The sequence below is a fragment of the Trichoplax adhaerens genome, genomic scaffold (assembly GCF_000150275.1).
Source record: "Trichoplax adhaerens TRIADscaffold_2 genomic scaffold, whole genome shotgun sequence".
NCBI lineage: Eukaryota > Metazoa > Placozoa > Uniplacotomia > Trichoplacea > Trichoplacidae > Trichoplax > Trichoplax adhaerens.
Window position 1 is genome coordinate 5,755,797 of NW_002060944.1, and position 22,362 is coordinate 5,778,158.

A 22,362-nucleotide genomic window follows, 5' to 3' on the forward strand; every position below is an offset into this window, starting at 1 on the left:
AACGTGAGAAGACGGCTATACAGTAGAATCGTATGGGCGTGCAAATTTAAAATATAGCCTTCAGTCATCCTTTTCAATACGGCTTACAATGATATATTATGTTTACTTGAAGCTATTGTTTCAATTCCTACGTAAATCATAGGACTATGGTTTTATGTTCACAAATTACACTGTTGTTTACGCTACCTTCATCCTAAATTATTGAGCATAATAAATAATCTAACAAGTAGTTAATTACTACAGTAATTATCGACTATATAAGTCATAGACGTAATTCAGTCATACTGGATGCATTATCATAAATTTATCAATCTCCAGGTAGAGTAATAAACGATCTTCATAATGCCGAGAAAACCTTGTTATCCATATTGGCTTGAAGAAAAGCCGCAAAATGAATTGGAAAGTCTAGAAAAAAGATTTACTTTAGATTGTGTTTCTGTCAGCTCTTTATCAAGTGGGACAAGTAAAATCTATCCCAAACCATTCTCTGTAATACCACCATATAACGCACAAAAGGACAAACATGCCAAAACCTACTTCCGATCCAAAGGGACTCAAAAGATTATTAGAAATAGCGATCAAGTAAGGCTCATGTATATGATACAATAATACACATCAATAACGGTTGAAAATAGTTGATCTAATACAACAAATTTCTAAGAAAACCTCGTAATCACGAATATCACTTTCTGCTAACATTTACGGTATAACCACTTTGCATTATTTCGTCTCAATACGGCATAGGACTTCATTCACGATATTACTTGTCAGTCTACGGTATGCTTTTTAATCAATCCTATCCTATAATGTGTATTATAGATAAATGGTGGCTGTTCAATCAACGGCAAAATTGCAGATCGGTTGAACGAAACAAGCTTACCAGCTATATATATCAAAACTCGTAACAAAGCTGGATGCGGTAAGAAATAACAATTACAGAAGTATGTATTTATAATTCTTGGCATAATTAAACTTATATTATTAACACAGGTTATTCAAGAGAAACAGTAAGTGGTCATGCAAGATTCATGAGTAATGTCCCTCCAATTGTTGGTTGGAACGGCGAATTCGGATTTCGTAGAAATACTCCAGATCTCCTGAAGCATCCATCAGTTTTTGGTAAGTAGCCGCAAATCTAGTTCGACAATTTAAAGCTAGTAAAGTTTAGATTCAAGGCAAATTTTATTTTATTTCATGCCAAATAAAATTTACACTAGATACAGTATATGCCAAATTAATGCCTGTTTTCTTAAATACCCTAATTACAGATCACGTAACTCGCCCCGGCACAACACCATTCTAAAATTATAAATCGAATTAAAAAGCAGCTGATTGATAACTATTTTATTCGCTGCACTGCACTGTTTATATGAATTGAATCTTTATAGCCATGTTCTAAAGCTTATTGTGAGCCATATTTTTAGTACCTGTTGATACATCGTGGTAAAAATAGTTGACAAACATTTATCTCATCTTCTAGGTAACTCGTGAAACATTATTTTATAATATTTACTACTGATAGAAGTGTCAGTATGCACCTGATCATTCTGATAGCTCTATAATTTTTAATTAGTTGTGCAGTATAGAAATTGAGAATTTCATTTGATGCTATACCTAGGACAATGACTTCTCTAGAGTTTTTTCTCTTAGAAGCCCCTGCCTTGGACAGTAAAATATATCAATCATCTTCTACCAGTACAGTATGAATTAATCCTACGAATTTATTTTGTCATACTCTTTACTGAATATAAGATCATCTTTGATTTGAACCTTGCTTGACTACCGACTAATCAATTACAATTTCTTGTCCTTGTTATTGATAGTGATATATTCAAACAATAAACTAAGTTATTGCAATCAAGCCTTATAAAGGCAGGTATATTTAACTTTGCTATCTGTAGCATTGTAGCTTATAGATTTTCAGTTTTATTGCTCATTATCATCCAGAAACATCAAATATCATCAACATACTTTATAATTTACAAGTTATTCTTTAATTAATGGACCGTGCAGAGATGAGTCACAAGCTGGCTGCTTGTCAACTATGAAGCGTGGTGCCCTTGGCAACGCGATGAACGCTCATACTAATGTACTGGAATAAGTTGACATTGGACTTGTGTAGTGTTACTTATAATACTGTACAGTACTATATAATACTGTACTGTATAGTATAATTATATTATTGTACGGTACTGTACCCGAAAGCTAACGAACTTATCGTACCATATACTGTAGAGCAGTGTACCCACCACAGTACAGTACAGTACGGTATATTGTATGAACCAGGGATTATCCTGAAAGCCATAGAGGCAAACAGTCCGTTTGTGATTTTTGACATAATATTTAAATAAAGTAAATACGATAGTATGAAGAGCTAATTCTTTTACTTAGCTGTAAATTTGAGGGAAAAGACGACTATTACTGAATAGAAGGGCTTGATTCTTAACATAATATTTTCCCCCTCCGCGTCCTCGTAATAAACGAGGTATAAAATCTTTGCAGTTTTTCATGGAATCATGTTTAAAACTTGCGTCGACAGCCGCCGGTTTACATATAGTAATAATATACTATCACGCATCGATCTTATAGTAAAGATATTGTGTATACCTATGAAAGAACCATAATTATTTAGGGTTACGGGCATTTATAAGCTTGCTCCAATAAAATAATATATAATTAATTGATTACTCACAGTAGGTAGGTTTCAGTAAAAGTGTGGGATCATGCAGTTTTTATTACTATATTCTTATAAAGACATACAGTGCATACTTATTAAATATAATTATCTAAACAGAAACTGAGTACTGTACTAACTAGTACTAACTGTACAATCTACGCTTACAGTACTATACCTACCATGGACACTACACTAAAATTCGTAATCTAGGCGATGATAATTATAATAATTATGAAAGGTACAGAGTACTGTAGATAATTTGTATTACTGTAATATTATACAGTAATTATTAGTAAAATACGAAAGTTTAACTCAAGACTACGATAAAAAAACGACTTCCATACTTTTAATCGTTTCCATTTATCTATGTATCGTTATGTCATGGACCACTAAACTCACCTGTGAATTTAGTAGTCCATAGTTACGTACATTGATTTATGTACGATTATTATGCATGCACCATCACACAATCAAATATATCTCCCTTAGGCTTGAGTATAACGTGCTCTTTATTTCATGCATATTATTCTTCTCGCCCAGCTAATGATAGAATCGTATTTTAAAGCAGCCAATTAGATAGATATAGATAGATTTAATTATCTAAATAAAAACAGGCTACAATACTGTACAGTACTGAACAATGTAATGGAGCATGACTGCAGATATTATATACTGCACTACGTTATATTTGTTAGATTGTACGATGTAATACTATATATAAATTCACTGTTATACAAACTTGTAATTATAACGCGTTGTAAGTGTGAACGGCGTACGTATATAAGCCGCCGCTTTTCAATACAATAAAGAGAGAATAGGAGTTAGTAGTTAGCAGTTAGTTTTGCAATAACTTCAACTACTCGTACAATCTCTTGTCTCCCATGCTAATCGAGAGTAGTACGAAGAGCTTCAATACGGTTGACAACTAGTATTAACTGTAGATAGTCTCACCGTCTCTAAGGTCTTTACTGTACAGTACAGGGTGTGTGGAAAGTCATTTGAGATTTCTAAGTGTAATATCAGGATATTTTCCAATGATTTTCCACACATTTTTGTTGTAATCGCAAAGAGTAAAGCTTATCATTTTTCATAGTAATAGCTGTGTACAGTACGTAGAGCATACTGTGCACTGCGTACTGTACACTGTACACTGTACAGTAGACCATCAGGCCATACATGGATCCGACTACTGCTTAGTGGAGGCTACATCATTTACAGTAAGCTCGTGCAGTTATTATTTTCGGTCATTTCAGTCAGTTCTGTACCAGGAAATCCAGAATGTAGCGATGGAAACTGATCGAAGAACACGCAATCGAAAAATTTTCGGTTATATAGCTGTAGGTACATGCGGCGCCATAGCTACAGCTGTCTGCATGATAAGCTGGCCTTTTATAACACCAGCTTTCCGCCGATACTGTTTGCCTTACGTTCCAGCAACAACTGAGCAGGTCTCTATCGTACTCAAGTTATGTCGTCCCGGTCGCCTAGTAGACCTTGGTAGTGGCGATGGCCGAATTGTAAGCTCTAATGTTAATTGTTCAGTTTACAGTAGTTTACCAATTTTTAAGCGGCTTAAACTTCAGTGACCAATAAGCAATTAAGCATTTATCCTACATCTAAACGAGAATCAAATCATATCGATAACGAACTAAATTGGCGTTGCAGGTTATAGCAGCAGCTCGCGAAGGACACCAAGCATTTGGATATGAGTTAAACCGGTGGCTAGTGTTATATTCTAAAATTAAAGCGAGAATGGAGGGTATGCACACTAAAACCTTATTTCGTACTGCAGATTTATGGAAGGTAAATGTTTATACTGCATTCTGCTCCGTTATCGTTTCGTTACCTACCTGGATTAAATTTTCATTGTTATGATTATGATCTGTAATGTTTGCAACTCTTTATTTTGAATTCAGATAGATTTATCGACATACGACAACATTGTCATATTTGGCGTTCCCAGTATGGTAGGAATCACTACGAAAAATTCTAGTATCCATAAACTAATATATGTACCAAGTTGTGCAATCATTTACTTGCTTATCATTATAGATTTCCAACAATTTGCTTTTATACTTAATACAAGACAGCGAAATCATCTTACTATATTATTAAATATTACATGTGATATCACTACTCTATAATTTCTTATTTAATTTTGGTAGATGAAAGATTTAGAGAAAAAAATCAAGTCTGAGATGCACCCTAGAAGCCATGTAATAGCATGTAGATTCTGTTTTCCCTCGTGGGATCCGGTAGATATTATAGAAGGGGATAGCTGCACAGCTTGGTTATACAAAAGTAAAAGATGTAAAGATGATGTAAAAAGTAAAGTAAAAGATGATAGCAAAAAATTATGTGATTGAGAATATTTTTGCCGTTTGGTATAGTGCAGTACTAAGATTATTGCAACTCACTCTAACAAAATTGTCTGACTATACAAATCTGATATAAATAATGCATTTAGGTCGGTAGATATTATCCGAAGATCGAATTTATGAAATATGGTCAGAACTAAATGTGATTCGCCTTAATAATATCTATATAATTATCTTACTCCTATAATAGTCGGCTATCAGAACTGAAGTATGTGGTAGTTCTGGCTGCTACGTATTTTGGTAAAAGTGTCAGCAAACATTGCTACAACTAAATATTTCATGCTGTAGATAACTTTTTCGTATACAGTATTGCCGTACTCGAAATTATAACATACGCAAAAATTACGCATCCATGTCAATTGCATCACTAAAATTAGAGATTCTTGCCATATCTTAATAATTAACTGTACACTAAATTAATTAATATTTAAATTTTGAGTAAGTACAGGACATCAATACGTATAATTGAAATAAAATTGATACGACCCTATTGATGTCTTAAATTTTACTATTGCCTCTAAAATATGATCGTAATTGTTATCAAAAATACATAATCCAGCATACTAATCTTATTTTACTATGTTGTACAATACGTATATGAATATCATATGATTGGTTAATCGCAAGATACAAATTACTTGTCGAAAGAAGTTACCTATTCTTTATTAACGTATCTACAGAATGAATCCTATGCGACTAGATTAAAATGTTGTATACCAAAAAATGTTTGATAATAATCTGGCAATGGCTGGCTACATATACTATTAATCAAGAACTGTCATCAGCGAATAAGAATAACGCATCCAGTGAAGCCAACTTAAATACAAAAATTGTGCATAAAAATATTACTTAAGACCTTTAAATTCAAGCTGTCTCAAATTATTCTTATTTAGTTGAAGCCTCATTCTTTCAGTTCTACCCTTTATAGTTAATAAAGCCTATTCATTGCTACTCTTATCTTAGACTAACGTACTATTACCAGCCAATTAAATGTCAACAAATTTTCAGCTGGATCATTCGATGGCCATACATTATTCAGTATATAAAACATATCATTCGTGCCTTAATACGTACATTACTTAGTAATTAAATTATACGCCTATGTGAAAATAGGACTTGGGTATCCAATTTTATATTTTTGTATACAGTACTGCATTGATCGCGGTTGCTGTACCTATTAAAAATAGCTATATTCTTAACATCTCAAACGCTGCTAAGTCTAAATATGATCAATTAAACTCGTACGTTTTCACTACTATAGTGCGCTTCCATAGTATTCTCTCCCTGACGGCCATCAATTTTAAATGTCAGACATGCTCTATGTAAGCAAAATATATAATTTACAAGTATATTATATAATGCATAATGGACGCATATTTATGTGTATACTAGCTATTCTTTATTAATATCGCTTGGTACAGTAATTCCTTTGCCCACAAAGAGGAACCACGCGTTCTAAATAAACCAATTAATCTTCAATAACTGACTTATTTAGCAGTATATGATTATATTGATCATTAACCGTTGTCAATATACTGCAACAAGTACTCTGTAATAAGTATTCCTGTGTCGATAAGAATACTTTCTGACCTCTATCAGTTTCAGCTTCGAAAGACTTTTAACAGCAGCATAATCGGTTCTAATTGCTGTACCCGCCGCCGGCAATTGAATGTGGTGATTCCCGTCGTTCCATTCGGTCTTTAGTGTAAAAGCTATTCCGGGAGGACGCTTGCGCAATCATTGCTTTCATAGGCATTTTTTAACCGTATCTTAGAGATAACTTACAGTTAGTAGCCATAATCGGTTGGTTATATGTTCATAGTTATATCATAATTCAGAGAAGATCATAGAGTAATTCTATATCATACTTTACACTATATCCCTTCGATAATAGAAAAAATTCATCAATTTTACTTTACTTAATTCTATCAATAAGGGATAAATTGGATATTTTTCCTCCTTTCGTTAACGTTGTTTAACACAAACTACGGTATTCCATCATTATACGAGATACAAGCATTATTACTCGCAATTCAAAAAATATGGTAAGTTGAATCATTTTCTTTCCTTCTTTACGATTAACTATTGAAGTATTTCGATTGATTGGCTAGCTTACCGCAAATCTTATATCAATGTAGCTCAGTACAGTATGATGTTAAAGCCAATACAAATATGTTGCGTTGTCGATGACACAATTATACCTACAATTTTGACGATTCTGGACGTTTATGCACTAGATGAATCCATTAGATTATACTCTAAATTGTATTATTTTGACACGATTGTAAATCTAGTATGGCTAAAATGCCTTTATTTGCATCTAATGTATAAAATAGCGCTATAATTAATTTTTATACTAGCTATGAGAAGCATGAAATGTGAGTTTGCAGTCATGAAAAATTCAACTCGATTAGCATTATTCAATTAAAGCAACAGAAGCGGATTATTTTGACCGTTACAAAGTAAATATCTAGACGCATTGATATTATTTACTAGGTTTAAAGCATCGACGAATGCAGTATATCGGTTTCCTTACCTAAGATGAATATTTAACAATTACGTGTTATATTGATAGCCGCAAACAAGCCATTTTCTAAAAACTCATTTTTATGTCTATCTACAGTATCCATCGCACTCATCGCTGTCATCGATCATTGTCATTTTAACTAGATATTTACAGTACTCACTTTTTTATCAAGAGTATAGTGGATACGGTGAAGAACAATATGTGGTATGCTGTATCGATACTCTAGATAAAAATTGTTTTATGAATCAGCTCTGAATAAAATATTACCGATCGACGAATGATTGCGTTAAGCGTGTTAAAATATTATCGCATGTTTTTATTATCAACATTACTGATAAATATTAAGTTCAAGCAGTCTATTCCATCGCATCCATACAATCCCTATTTCATCGTACCTATACTATTTCTATTACAGCCTAATACAAGTATCATTCAAAATCCTTTTTTTATTTGTAACTCAATTTAATACCATACGCCTGCATGAAATGAATGTTTCGCCACTTACATATTCTGGGAAGCTACGTAAATTTTACTTCTATTACAGTTTAACGTATCTATGGACTATAAATAAAAGTTAATTATGGCATACTTGAATGAATTGTTTCTTATAGGCTTCTGATACCGGCTTAAATGAAATTCATCAACAAACAATTGTTAATTACTTACGATTTGCAAAATTCAAGCGTTCTCAGCAGTTACGTGCAGTAGATGCTTGCGTAAACGATTTAAAAGATAGCAGGTATGATCTAATGAATTGTAAGTACGAAAGAGTTCTACACCATTAACTATCCTGTAGGCCAAGATTAAAATATATTACAATAAAATTTTTAACGATTGAAATACGATAGACTCAATGAAGATACCTATACCAACGATGAAGTCAGCGAAATTATGGATGAATTACGATCGGTTTTGAAAGGTGATGTTGAAACCGAACTCCTCAATGTATCTCATACCAACGCTCTACTACTACAACAACTCTTTCATCAAGCGGAAAAGTGGCACTTGAAATTACAGGCTGATATATCACAATTAGAAAATAGGTGCAGATAATTAACACTAAGATATCTGTGCGATTAATGCATTGCATAAGCCGGTTTTTATAAATCTATTTTAATAACTATGCTCATGACTAGAGAGCTTCTAGAAGAAATTGCTAGGTTTGAAGAGGAAGAAGCTGCTAGCAACATGTCCAAGCAGGTGATTAGGATAAATAAGACTTTAAAATAAAAATAGCTAGAAAATAAACATTTTTACTGTTATGATGGCGGTATACTCGAATATTATCGCCTGTCTAGGGTATGTCTGGATCATTATCAGGAAAGACCTCAAAGTTACAACCTTTAAATGAAGGTGGTGGAGCAGCTTTGCTGCATATGGTTAGATTTACGCATTTGTATAACTACTTATTCTCTTTTCTTCGGTAAATTTTTATTGGGACATTCAATTCTCATAAAATGTGACTAACCTTCCTTCTAAAGGAGATTAGTCGATTAAAAGAAGAAAATGAAACGTTGAGGGGCCGATTTAAGATGCTTGAAGCTAAGGTATAAGATTATATCAGTAGCTTAGCCTCAATACTGTATTAGTTCTTTTATCGCTAAATTAAACAAATTTTACTCATGTCACAAGGCGACAGATGCCATACGAGAGAAAGAAATGTTAAAGAAAAGCTTAGCTGAAACACAAAAGCAATTGGAAGCAACAATAGATGACATTAAAGTTAGCAAACCTCAAAATTAATTTTGCACTATTGCCCGTTACAATTTTTTAACGAATATTTAATTATTCTGTCCTGGCCAGTCCGGTAAGGCTTCGGTGCAAATAATCAAAGATATGGAAAAGAAAATGGCTGAAATGAAAATTAACCTTGATGAGGTAGCTAAATGCTTTATTGTATTTCCTCGGCGTAAATAATTAGACACCAACATCTAGTATAACTAATTAACATTGGATAAGACTAGAAGGGTATAGCCTATTTCTGACATACAAAATTTCGTTATATTTTTATTAGAATTCAAGCCAACTTGAGAAAGATAATGCAGCAGTTATGGGCGATCTTACAGAATCTAAGGTTAGTTAAGTTAAAGGTATAACTTTCCTTGACTACTTTATTAACAAGGAGTACAGTAAGCTATCATACCATTTTTACCTCATACCAATACCTACTTACATGAATAAGTTAAGTTCATTCTAATCTGAATGGTACCTTATATTTTACCTTAGCATCAACTATTAGCTCTTCAAGCTGAGCTAGAACAAACGAAAAGTGTAAGTTAGCAAAGTAGTAAAATCTAAGATAAAATACCATTTTATGTGATCTTGTTGTATACCATTTCTTATTTACCAACATAGTATAAACAATCAATAACCATGCTATCTTAATGATCTCTTATAGGAATTAGAAAAGAAATTTGGCGAAACATCGCAGTATAACAATATGAAAAAGATGCTTACAAATAAAAATAATCAGATAAAAGAGCTTAGAAGTCGTCTCCGCAAGTAAGTTTGTGTGATAACACAACCATAATTGCAATATTCAAAGGCATAGTTCTGTTACATTGTTTTGGCTAATAATATTTCAATATTATTTGCTTTCTGTTTATAACAATGGGTTATGGTCAATAGCTACGAGCCGGATACTGATTAGAAGAAAATTTTTCTCGATATATTTTACGAATTGTTTTATGATTTACTCTTGAAATTGGAATTGCTTAGTACTGCCGTTTCAGGTTATTTTTTGTTACGAATAATATCATTCTATGCTTGCGCCTAGTTATAAAATTATAAATTTTTAATTAACTTAGTATATTTCCTTTAATCTTCCTAACATATATATATATATATACTATATCTCGTTCGCTATCGAATAATACAATTAAACAGGAGATTGTCTTTTAACAGATTGGTACAAATTACTATGTATAATCTTATTTGTGACTGATTCATCTTCAAGTCGACAATTAGAGTGATTACTTGACCTTTATTAATTCTAATTCTATAACTATACCTTGTTATTCCCGAAAGCTAATATGAGAAAGTTTACATGTGCTCTGCATCATTTATTGAAGTTGATTGATTATATAAATTAAAAATAAAGTCGTTAGGGCTACATATCAACTTTTTGTACATCTGTGGCTTCACTTTTCAGATGAACTTAATTGCAACTTATCAAAGCTTATCACCTAACCTAAAAGAGTAAAATTAAGGGTCTTGCTAATTGGTGATACTTATTAAATTATATTTATATCCAGTATTATCTTTATGGGAAGTAACAAAGTGCCAAGTTGCTATCTCAGATATAGAATTGCAATTTGTCTTTTGATTACAACTGATTCAGTGTATTGAATTCCACCTCTCATCTCAGTTATCATGATTTGCGGAACTTTACGCATATTTGAACAATTTCTTATATATAAATACACATATAGGCCTCTATTTGCAGTTTGACAAACACTTTCTTATCGTAAAAAAGATTTAGAAATTGGGTATTACTTTAGTTTTGATAATAAAGTAAAATTGATATCAGTAGCATTAATTATTAGCCAGGATCGCTAATTGTTTACGCAATCTAAACGTTGTAATGTGTTCTTGTAGTAGCTCAGATAGGAATCTTAAAAAATTATGGAGACCGTCTTTATGATTTCTAAAGTAAAAGATGTTAGTAGACATAATACATGGTATTGGGTTAATGATATCCATGAGGGCTTACTTCGTTCTGCTGAATACACAGCAACAATTTTTTGATCCATTAAACGTTTCATAGATAAAATAAATTTAAAAAATAATCTTGGGAGATAAAACTTGTAAAACAGGGCTCCAAGCAAACGATAGATATTGTAATATCAAAGTTTATTAGTATGGTAGCAAAAGGAATCATCAAGTATTATAATCGATAAACAGTAGGACTACTATTGAATGTGCATCTGTCTTAAATATGATAAACATCACCTGGTATACTAATCATATAGCATACTTTTAACATTCCTTATATATTAATATATGAGCAATAATGGCTTTGTACAGTATATGATATCGTATTACTATATTATGAAATTTGTGTGGTTAAATATAATCGTAAACACGATCGTAAATACGTTTTAATACGATACTCAGTCGATAAATATGGATATGCCATACGAGTAAACGTCTATTTAATTATACTCAATAAATTTGGAATAAACATAATATACAATTTATAATTAGCCGTAATTGCGGATAACGAATAAGTAAAATTTATAGCTGATATTATAGCATAGACTATAGCGATATATTACCAATTCAATACCATTATAATCATTTAAATACAAAAAGGTTAATTGTTATCTCTATCGTAACCCTATTTTCCGTCGCTAGGGTATGAAATAAAATACATAAGGTTTGTTGTCAAATATGATCTAAATAATTCTATAATCAAACTTGCAATATAATTATAATGGTACGCTATGCCGCTGTATAGTCTATGACGGCATACAATAATAGAATCCTTGTATAGTGTATACGACTATATAGCAATATTCTTTGGTCCATAGGTAAAAGATACGTCAAAAGAAAAAGTAATTTATAGTAGTATATTCATCCAACTAGTATATAAAGCGAATAAAATTATCCAACAGTTATAAAGAATATATTAATTGGCTACACTAATTATTATCATAGCAAGATAGATATTACTGTATACTTTTATGCTAATTATAAATTTTGACAGATTGGAATAATTTTAGGATTATGTGGATGCTTCTTCATATACAAATCAACTATCCACTGCTGGAAATTACCACCACCAATAGTAATTAAGATGTCAGCATGACTTAATATTTGCATTTCGACAATAGCCGTCGCTCCATTATCTCTTAATATAGCATGGTCATTTTTATCCACGAGACTAGCGTTGAAAACATGGGGCTGACTCAATTCAGCTATAGCCATATGGTATAATTCTTTCTTCTTTTCCAATTTTCTTTCCTGTTCATAATATTTATTATAAATAGTATCTGAACCAGAATCAGCAAGATCAGTGGATAAAAAGGAACGATCAATGTTATGTTGTTGACGTAGGTAAAATAAATTACGATTTAATACTTGCATACAACTTCGTAGATATCGTATTCCAGCTTGAGAAGTTTTACCAATTAATAAGCGTTCAATTCTTCCATGAACAGCAATATATCTTGGAGAGAGATAACGTTTGATATATGTCTTAGCAATACTGATCAATTTTTTATTATGTGGGAATAGCGATGGTTTAATGCGTTGATTGCGTGTCAAATTAAACAAAGCACGATTAGTACCAATCCCTTTCCACTGTACAAAACCAATACACTTTGTATCTTTTAGAACTTGTCTTTTAAATTTTTCAACTGATTGAAATTTAGTTGGATCAACACAGATATAACGTTTAATATTAAAATCTCCTAGTTGTTGAGCAATATTAGCATTGGCAATAAATGGACAGAATGTCCAACCCTTTTTCGTTTTAGCTAGCCGATCTTTAACCTGTTGGAAAATTCTGTTATTAATTTTGTACCATTTCTTAGCATCTTTAGTATTGCCTTGAAAGATGAAATGGATTAAGACATCTAACGTTTTATTGCATCGACTAGTTAAGTAATCATAGGATACCAAGGGTGAATAACGATGTTGTTGCAAGACTTGGTTAACACCTTTAAGATCGAAATAAAGTGACATATTAAAATAGCGAATATCATGCAATTTTCGATTGCGACCGATTCCTTGTGGTACACCAGACATTCGTGAATGGTGGACATAAGGAATGACTGCACTACCGTCGAGTAAAGTAGCCAAGCTAGCTAAAGATATAAAGTTAGTTGTTGCCATTGCAAGTTGTTCAAAATAACGATAACTAAAAATAAGACGAACGCAATCTTGTGAATGTGGAGCAATGTGGTGTTGCTGTTGTTGTTGCTTTGGTGTTGTTGATTGGATAACATGTTGCAATTGGCAAGATAACATTTTATTCACGTTGTCGTTGTCGCATTCTAGACCTGTTGGCTCGATGTCAACGAAAATGGAGGAATTTAAATAGATGAAAACGACCCAAAGTGCTGTAGCTATTGTTGCGATGAATAATAGCAATGTAGCTACTTTCTTCATTCTAGTAGCCATCGTCTAAAAGTAGGAATGATTGCAACATCAATGTTAGAGTCAACTGCTAGGACCAACAGATAACTGTTAATTTATTATCACTTGGCTCATATGCTGTAAGTATAGGACGATAGCGTGGAGTAACAAAGTAAATTGTTTTCACACAGTTAAAACAACAATACCAATTTAATTTGACATCAAAATGAAATGACGTTTGTGTAGAGTTTTGTTTGAAAAATTTTTTTTCTTCCACTTTTCTTACTTGGCTGGAAAATCGATGATGAAGGTATCGTCAATTTGTTGTCGTGGTCGAAAATGGATCAATAAGCGTGAAAAGAATGATGAAGAAGGGGATGAGCGTTTTAATGAACTTGATCGATGGATCGCAAGTAGAAAATAACGTTTCATTATCCAAACATGCAAAGCCAGTATATCTTAATTTCTATCGTTTAAATGAATAATAGGTAGAGATAAGGCAGTTGTTGAATAGTTGTATTATTTCACTAGCATTAAACTGTAAATTATTAATTACCCTTTAAATGAGAATCATTAGGAACTAATTGACGTGGGTCATGATGGTCAACTAGAATAATCTTTTAATATCGATCAAGTTGTATTATTTTCAAATGGACATTCCGTACCAAATACAAGGTAGAACTGACATAATAGACATTTCTCGATGACTGACTAGCAATGCTAGACAGTTTAAACTTCAATCACTTTTAAAGGGGTGGCAGTCCTCCGATCATCCAAGGTTGATTTCAACATTCACTCTCTCTCCAATGGGTTTGTGTTTGAAGCTCAACGCTCTTCTACCAAGTATAGCGTATTCCTAGCACGGCTCTTCATGGAGTAAATGGCATATCGGTCTAGGATTGAGCTATTGTAAATTAAAATCAGCTATTATTGTCTTCATCTTTATTCATTTTTATTTTATTTGTTTTGTTTACATTTTTTTCTCTCCCTCCCTTCTCTCCCTCGTCTATGGTCCAGTAGAGACCGTAATAAGAGAGAAAGGGTCCTCGGTCCAGCTCTCACCGCTTTCTTTTGTTTACAAGGTTGACACGATTGCATATTTCCTTATGGTACTATAGAGAAGGGACTGACGCACAGCGGGGCTTCATCCGAGTACAGTCGTGCCGACGCTATTGTCCTCTTCTATTGTCTTCATTGCCTATAAAGAAAGTAAGGATGGACTTGACGACGGATACTATGCTGAGGAATGTATCGTGTCACGCTATTGTGGAGGTCAATGGCACTAGTAACACCTAACCCATACAGCCATTGAATGCGATCCACTTGTATTATACCATAAGTTGCAACTGCAAGTTCAGGATAATACTGGAGGAGTGTGCTGTAATGTACGTTTGGGGGGATGTGTTAACGGTATCCACCTGACCAGTGAGACCACCCACCCTTCCACTTCCATCGCTGTCAAGAATTTTTTTTTTTATTTTCTTCTTTCTTTACTTTCAACTCCACAATTATTCGATCTAGACAATAAAATCAATCAATCTACCCACTACATCAATTGTCCTCCAATTTTTGTTAGGATTATAGCTTGGTTCGTATTCTACACAATCGTTGTGAACTTTTTACCAACAATACTATTGGACTTGCAACACCGATCCATCATTCTACAATTGGAAGGCAATATCCAACCTTTGCCAAGTGACAGGTGTACACTGTATAGTACAGTACTGTTTTTCCCACCATCGATACCAGTCGACTACAGTACTGTACAATAACTGGACATCATGAATACAGTATTGACAATGCTGTTGGCTCATGTTAGTTTTTAGTCATGAAATATTGTATTGACAATGTTGTTGGCTCATGTTTGTTTTTAGTCCTGAAATACTTTACATTCTTGAGTTGGAGCCAAAAGAGAGGTATTGTATGTACTGTACTGTACAGTATGCGCATACTTTTCAGTTATTACAAATTTACAATGGACAAAGACATGATGTCATGGGTACTGTACTACACTGTACGCTTGTACAGTACAGTACGCATGCATACCTTTCTAAACCTTGGTTAACCTTTGATACAGTGTCATAATAAATAAATGGAAAATGGATGCCTAATTTTGTATAATAAGGATGTGAAATATCAAATGACTTTCCCAACACCCTCAACACAGTACAGTACAGTAAAAATCGATCATTTCACATACAGTATGCTTACTGTACTCTACGCTATGAATATTTTCACCGGCGCAGTTGGCGGGTTCAAAACTCGTAATAATAATAGAGACAAGTCTAACGTGAACTTCAATTCAATTTTCAAGTTTAAATTGAAATTTGATTTTTTATATACCCCAGCACACGTGAACATTTGGAACATGTGAACTATGCATTAGACAAAATGTAGAATGTACGTAGATAAGCCGTACAGTACTGTATAATGCAAGCCACCAAGCTACAGACTGTTCAGTATACACAGTACCACAGTACAATCACAGCCAAACGGAGAGTGGATAGTCAGATTACTCAGATAGATATTTTGAGGTGCAGTAATAGATTTACACGCTAAGTGCCGAAAGTCCGGCCGGATTGACACTGGCTAGTACCGTATAAAGTAGTTATGAAACTTACTATAATACTGTACATTACACTACTGTACTCCTCCGAAGTATGGAAGAAAATACGTACAGTACATTGTTATCCTCGTTTTTCATTTCTTGAAGTTAATTAATTAATAATCGATCGTTTCTCGTTGATAGTACTAAATTGTCAAGAAAAATGAAGAACTCATCTGAGCATATGAAAATAGATAGTCAACTGACACCTTTGTTGATGACTACAAAGCTCATTTCATATTACAGTACTATTATGAGATAGTTCAATTTCTCCACTGAACATATTACATACTGTACTGTACAAGTCTACATATTCTCATTCGTTCTCATAGATCAGGCCGCAATTCACTGGGATACTCCTGCTATACAGTCACGACTTTGACGTGAAAGAGCAGAAACCCCTTTTACACTGGAATAGCTGGAAACTCTACTTCATACAGTGACGATTTTTATGCCAAAAGACCTCATTTTACACACGAATTCGAGCATTAAGTATCAGTACAGTAACAGGCTAAATTTAACGTAATGAAAGAAGAACACAAAAAGTTCTGCAAAAAAGTACAGTACTACGTTTTAGGACGAATATACTGTACTGTACACTGCACACTGCACAGTATTGTCTGATAGTTATTGTACGGCGGATATACTCTATACTAAAGCTGACAGCCTAATCTGATTATTGTTCCTCAATGAGACCAATTAAGCTCATCATATCTGAGATTTCCTGTAAAACTTGATAGGATATTATTAATGATCTATAGTTTGTAAGATCACGCTGGCTATTAAGTTAAAGGCAGTTAGCATGCACGATTATGGACTCAGAGGATAAAACACTTTATCATTACATCATACCATTACATTATATAAGCGCTTGTTTGGACTGTATGGCATGTAGTATATTTACATTTACAAGAACGTCTAAAACAAACTTAATGCATTATAAAATTGCAGCAAGTTAGAAGCAAAAAGTCCCTTAAACCGAATGTAGACTATATCCAATATTAATTATACATTACATCAGGTATAAAGTCATGCTAACGAGAGAATCGCAAATGTATAAATTTCTCTGTATTTACGGTACTTTAAAGTTCCAACAGACATTTCAGTTGTACTTTTCGTTCTGTTGATAACATAATTACAATTGCTCCACTATGTAAAAATAATTATACAGTGCTATCCAAAGCAAGCTTGTTACAGGCGTAAAATCGTATACAACAAGTTTTCAATATTAGTTGATCTACGGTACAGGAATTTCATATCATTTCAGAATTGCCATCCGCAGTCTTCATCGATGCTATCTCGTCTCTCTGATACTATGCCTATATCTGCTGAAAAATTTTATCACGGATGTGTGAGCAAAATTTATAAATATGCCCTATTATTACAAAGTTGAACACGGGTATAATTATAAAATATTTTCATCTACAGTATTTAGTAAATTTATTAACAAAATAGAGGATCTACTGTACTGTATGGTCTTATCAGTTAGTAATCACCTTCAGACACTTTAAATTCACTAATGGGCTTGGCTAAGTGTAGAAATTCCTGTAGGATATCTTCATTAGTTATTTTAATCTATAAATCAATAACAAATAATGTCAGTTGCATCCCAAATAGCAAAAGTCCATTGTAGTACGAAGATTGTGTACTGCAGTATTGGCTACTGTAGGCAATACAATCGTATATAGCAGCTACTTCGTCATTACCCGCTTAAAGAATGGATGTGTTGCTAGCTGGACTGCCGACCATCTATGATATCCGAAATTTAAAAAAATTATTATAGTTATTCGATAGAGCGATAGTAAAGAAATATTACAAAATATTTTATGACACAAACTAACCTATCTGAGTCTGACTTGAAGCAGCTATCAAGGAGCTAATTTTTAGGAATTATGCATTTAATTTAAAAATGGATTTGGTCTACTTCAAATGAATGAGTTATCCCATTCTTAAATCTATTAATACGATTACAAGAGGCGATATATTCATACCTGATAGAAAGAGTTCGAAAATACTACATCCGTTGTGTTCTGAATAAAACTGTGAATTCTAGCGTGGGAAATACCATTTAATTTTTCTAATAAAATCTTAGATAGTAATAAGATACTTGAGTAACATTTTATTTATTATTTAATATAAAAATTGACACTTAATGTATTTGTCTAATTGTATCTACCTGAGTTACTGGCATATCATCAAAGGGAATCCTACCATAGGCCAGTTCTACAGCAGTCATACCAAGACTATAAATATCAACTTTACAATTGTAGCCATGTATATCCTACAAGCAAGAAATAAGCAAGATTCATCAAACTGATCAAGAATCTCCTTCCATATCCACAAGTCATTCTTCGCCTTTTAGTATCATAACAGTAATCAACTTATTACAATAAATATCGACAAAAATCAAAGCATAGTAGAATCGTACATACTTGAGCAAGAAGTTCAGGAGCAGCCCATACAACGCTATCAGCTGCTCTTTCAATGAATTCATGAGCAACCCAGTCTTGTTTAAAGGTGGACTTCTTAGTAGCTTTATCCATTCCGCTTAAACATACGTTTCCATTAGCTGAGATTAAAATATTCTTACCTTTGATATCCCTTTGTAAAATATATGAGCAGATAATAGCCTTTAATTTTCAGTAGTGAGCAACAGTAATCAACTTGTATTAAGTAGAGAAGCATAATGAAGTATGAAGCTTTCCTTATTAACCACGATATTATTAAGTACCTATGTGCATAACCGAGTTCGTGTAAATAGATTAGCGCGTTCAATACTGAGCGCAAGACATGCATCAGTAATAATTCCTTTTGATTGGGTAGAATATCCATTGCAAATAGATTTACAGACGATCCTATAACAAACAAGATAAATATCTCATTACCAGATCTACAAGTATTGATGGATGGACCATTCTTGTAAAACAATTTTTGAAATAGTATTTCCGACAAAAATAAATTTAGCAGTCTTACCATATGAATAGTAAGGCATTGATAACCAAGTTTCGTTCCCAACGGTAGCAGCATCGTAATAGCAAATAATATTAGGATGTTTAAACGATCTGACAGCAGCAATTTCATTCTAATGCCATAAACAATTCAATATTTTGTAATTTAGGTTGGGTACGAGTAGATTACGTTGTGATAATAGTCATGGTTAGGTGAAAGATAAGATAGTGGATGATGACTATTCACTGCACAAATGTTTATTAGAATTTGAACCGCTAAAGTGAGGTATAGCTATCCTTATACCCGTAAAATTTCAAGGTCCTTAATGCATTTATTTTCCAAATTGATTCTCTTGATGGCTATCATATTGCCAGATTTGGAATCTTCAGCAGTCCAAACTGTCGTAGAATTATTGGAATTATCCTTGCCATCTTGAGAATAAGAGTAGTACGTACATCAATAGCTAGCACTAAATTACCGAAGTGTAAAAAATAACTATCTAATTAAGAATTGTTCTCATATATTAATCACATTATGCTTCGTTGTAATTTTCAGCATGTTTATAACTCATAGTATAACAGTAACCTGCGATCCAAAGTCAAGATGACTAGTAATTTAAAATTAACGACCATAATCTCTATTGAATGTGAATAATACTAACTTTACTGTTACAATTGGTGAATAACAGAGTTAACTCAAGTGACTGTTAACCACTACTGTTAACAGTCTATTATCAGTAAGCAATCACATTAGAATCAATTCTATATTGGCTTTCTCGTCCAACATAAGTCGTAGTATTTAAATAAATATACCGCATTAAAAGTCAGGATGCTATGATACGTTATAAGATCCATTTCTTAAAGAATATACAAGGTATTACTAGTGGTATAAGTTGGTCTAGTTGTGTACAGTATGTGTAGCCTACTGTGGACAATTCGTGATATCCGATGAATTAGACCACAATATTATTCATGAGCGTTTACGCCTGTACAGAAGGATTACTTACCAATTCTTTCTAAGAATTTGTATCTCTTAGCATCAGTCATGATGATATAAGTACACGCCACTCTTCTGTGATGATGGTCTTGTTAATGTTGTATACGTATATATAGTAAAGGTTTAGGCAAACTATTTGTCGAATTCCTTGTCGTTTACAGGTCAGTACATTCGATATACTAAAGCAAATTATATTATCAACACAGTTATTCAGCTTAGTGTACTGTACAAGAGTACATCTGTTACTTACTAAAATTTATCTAGAACTAATCAAAGCGTTGAAAAGTGAACTGGACAAGCTCTATTCAATACTATTTCGCACATAACTATATCAGTGTCGAATCGAGAGTAGAATTGAACACTAGAAATCGGCATAAAAGGATCGTTAACGAGCTTCTTATGGATTGCTTGTAACTACTAGGATCTCCTGCAAACTACTCATAGGTTTCGTACCGAGCTTGTAATGTAGTGTGTGTTGTTGGTTGTTGTAGCCAAACTACAGCCCTGTTCTAGTTTCAACATAAACGTTGTTGGGATTACGGCTGCGCAGACTACTGGAATCAGTACTGCACAAATTCTGTGTCCAGTTTTAGTCTTGTCGCCATGGACTAGGCAACCCCGGTGTCACGGAGTCGCGGGTATACTACTGTGAACTACTATTACTACCACCAGAAGGTCATCCGTCCGTACAGTCGTCACACAAATTCTGTGTCCAATTTTAGTGTTGTTGCCATAGACTAGGCAACTACCTGTGCCACACACTCACGAGTACACTACTGGGGTCTACTATTACAGACCACCCGAAGGTTGTCCGGACGTACAGTCGTCGCACAAATTTTGTGTCCAGTTTTAGTGTTGTTGCCATAGACTAGGCAACTCCCGGTGTCACGGAGTCGCGAGTATACTACTGTGAACTACTATTACTACCACCAGAAGGTCATCCGTCCGTACAGTCGTCACACAAATACTGTGTCCAATTTTAGTGTTGTTGCCATAGACTAGGCAACTCCCGGTGTCACGGAGTCGCGAGTATACTACTGTACGTGAACTACTATTACTACAACCAGAAGGTCATCCGTCCGTACAGTCGTCACACAAATTCTGTGTTCAATTTTAGTGTTGTTGCCATAGACTAGGCAACCTACCGGTGCCACGCACTCACGAGTACACACTACTGGGGTCTACAATACTATTCTTACAGACCACCAGAAGGTCATCCGTCCGTACAGTCGTCACACAAATTCTGTGTCCGATTTTAGTGTTGTGGCCATAGACTAGGCAACTACCGGTGTCAAGAACTCACAAGTAGTGTACACTACTGTACTGTTAACGACCGTTAATAATACGGACCACTAGAAGGTCATCCGTCTGTACAGTCGTCGCACAAATTCTGTGTCCAGTTGTAGTGTTATTGTTACCATGGGCTAGGCAACTACCGGTGCCATGAGTCACGAGGACACTACTCTTAACTATTTTGACGGACTACCAGAAGGACGCCCGTAGTCCAGCTGTCGTCATAGGGATTAGCGATTGCGCCATTTGAAGTCTTTTACTCGGACTAATTTCTAAATACATTTCTTTATCCTATTAAATCAATAAATTAAATATAGTTGATTAATTTGCTACTGTACTTGAAAAGTTCTAACAGCTACAGGCGTGAATATGAACTATCCTTAAAACAACAAAACGTGTTTGCCAGAAGGAAAGACGGATGATCTGCCTCTGGACAGGCCAATCGAAGGTGGAGGGATTCGTTAAAGTCAATCACACAAGTGGTCTTATGCTAAGTTATGCATAGTAACTACTGTTAGTAGAGTGGACTTAAATTAATGTAGGAGTTAGCGACCTAAACTCTGACGTCAGGAAATCAACATTTTTTAGCCCTGTCAGGGGTCTCTATTTTACGGCTCTACCTAACAACGATAGCTCATGCTAGCGTATTGAATCTATTCCTAGCAGTCTAGACTAAATAAGGGAATCGATATTGATAATACTGTATAAACAGTATTAATGCCCTGCCTTGCCGTTTAATGATTCCAAAATGACAACTGAAAACCAAGTTGTCCATGCCTTGAAAGAGATGATAGGAGGAAACTCCTTGCTTAAAGTGGGAAGAAATGTAAGTGATTGTCATCATACCGGGTTACTA

At 33.8% G+C, this 22,362-nt stretch overlaps 5 protein-coding genes across 5 annotated transcripts; 3 read left to right on the forward strand and 2 right to left on the reverse strand.

Annotated features, from left to right (window-relative positions):
* Nucleotides 1–342: 342 nt before the first annotated feature.
* Nucleotides 343–1,303, forward strand: TRIADDRAFT_53550 (uncharacterized protein; the record flags this gene model as incomplete). The annotated part of the gene is made up of 4 exons (XM_002109438.1): nucleotides 343–582; nucleotides 820–919; nucleotides 991–1,119; nucleotides 1,269–1,303. The coding sequence occupies 4 exons, from the start codon at nucleotides 343–345 to the stop codon at nucleotides 1,301–1,303; spliced, it is 504 nt and encodes a 167-aa protein (XP_002109474.1).
* Nucleotides 1,304–3,963: 2,660 nt separating this feature from the next.
* TRIADDRAFT_20586 (uncharacterized protein) lies at nucleotides 3,964–5,043 on the forward strand (the record flags this gene model as incomplete). The annotated part of the gene is made up of 4 exons (XM_002109439.1): nucleotides 3,964–4,194; nucleotides 4,343–4,480; nucleotides 4,594–4,644; nucleotides 4,843–5,043. 4 exons carry the CDS (start codon nucleotides 3,964–3,966, stop codon nucleotides 5,041–5,043), a joined length of 621 nt encoding a protein of 206 aa, XP_002109475.1.
* Nucleotides 5,044–7,097: 2,054 nt separating this feature from the next.
* On the forward strand, nucleotides 7,098–11,032 carry TRIADDRAFT_53552 (uncharacterized protein; the record flags this gene model as incomplete). The annotated part of the gene is made up of 12 exons (XM_002109440.1): nucleotides 7,098–7,100; nucleotides 8,194–8,321; nucleotides 8,431–8,625; nucleotides 8,719–8,782; nucleotides 8,881–8,961; nucleotides 9,064–9,129; nucleotides 9,215–9,304; nucleotides 9,386–9,460; nucleotides 9,597–9,656; nucleotides 9,809–9,853; nucleotides 9,981–10,084; nucleotides 11,014–11,032. 12 exons carry the CDS (start codon nucleotides 7,098–7,100, stop codon nucleotides 11,030–11,032), a joined length of 930 nt encoding a protein of 309 aa, XP_002109476.1.
* A 1,242-nt stretch (nucleotides 11,033–12,274) lies between these two features.
* TRIADDRAFT_53553 (uncharacterized protein) lies at nucleotides 12,275–13,708 on the reverse strand (the record flags this gene model as incomplete). Its single annotated transcript, XM_002109990.1, has 1 exon — nucleotides 12,275–13,708. One exon carries the CDS (start codon nucleotides 13,706–13,708, stop codon nucleotides 12,275–12,277), a length of 1,434 nt encoding a protein of 477 aa, XP_002110026.1.
* A 4,045-nt stretch (nucleotides 13,709–17,753) lies between these two features.
* Nucleotides 17,754–20,263, reverse strand: TRIADDRAFT_53554 (uncharacterized protein; the record flags this gene model as incomplete). Its single annotated transcript, XM_002109991.1, has 10 exons — nucleotides 17,754–17,843; nucleotides 17,975–18,017; nucleotides 18,110–18,144; nucleotides 18,260–18,355; nucleotides 18,445–18,549; nucleotides 18,701–18,869; nucleotides 19,000–19,123; nucleotides 19,242–19,350; nucleotides 19,521–19,648; nucleotides 20,224–20,263. 10 exons carry the CDS (start codon nucleotides 20,261–20,263, stop codon nucleotides 17,754–17,756), a joined length of 939 nt encoding a protein of 312 aa, XP_002110027.1.
* Between the last annotated feature and the right edge of the window lie 2,099 nt (nucleotides 20,264–22,362).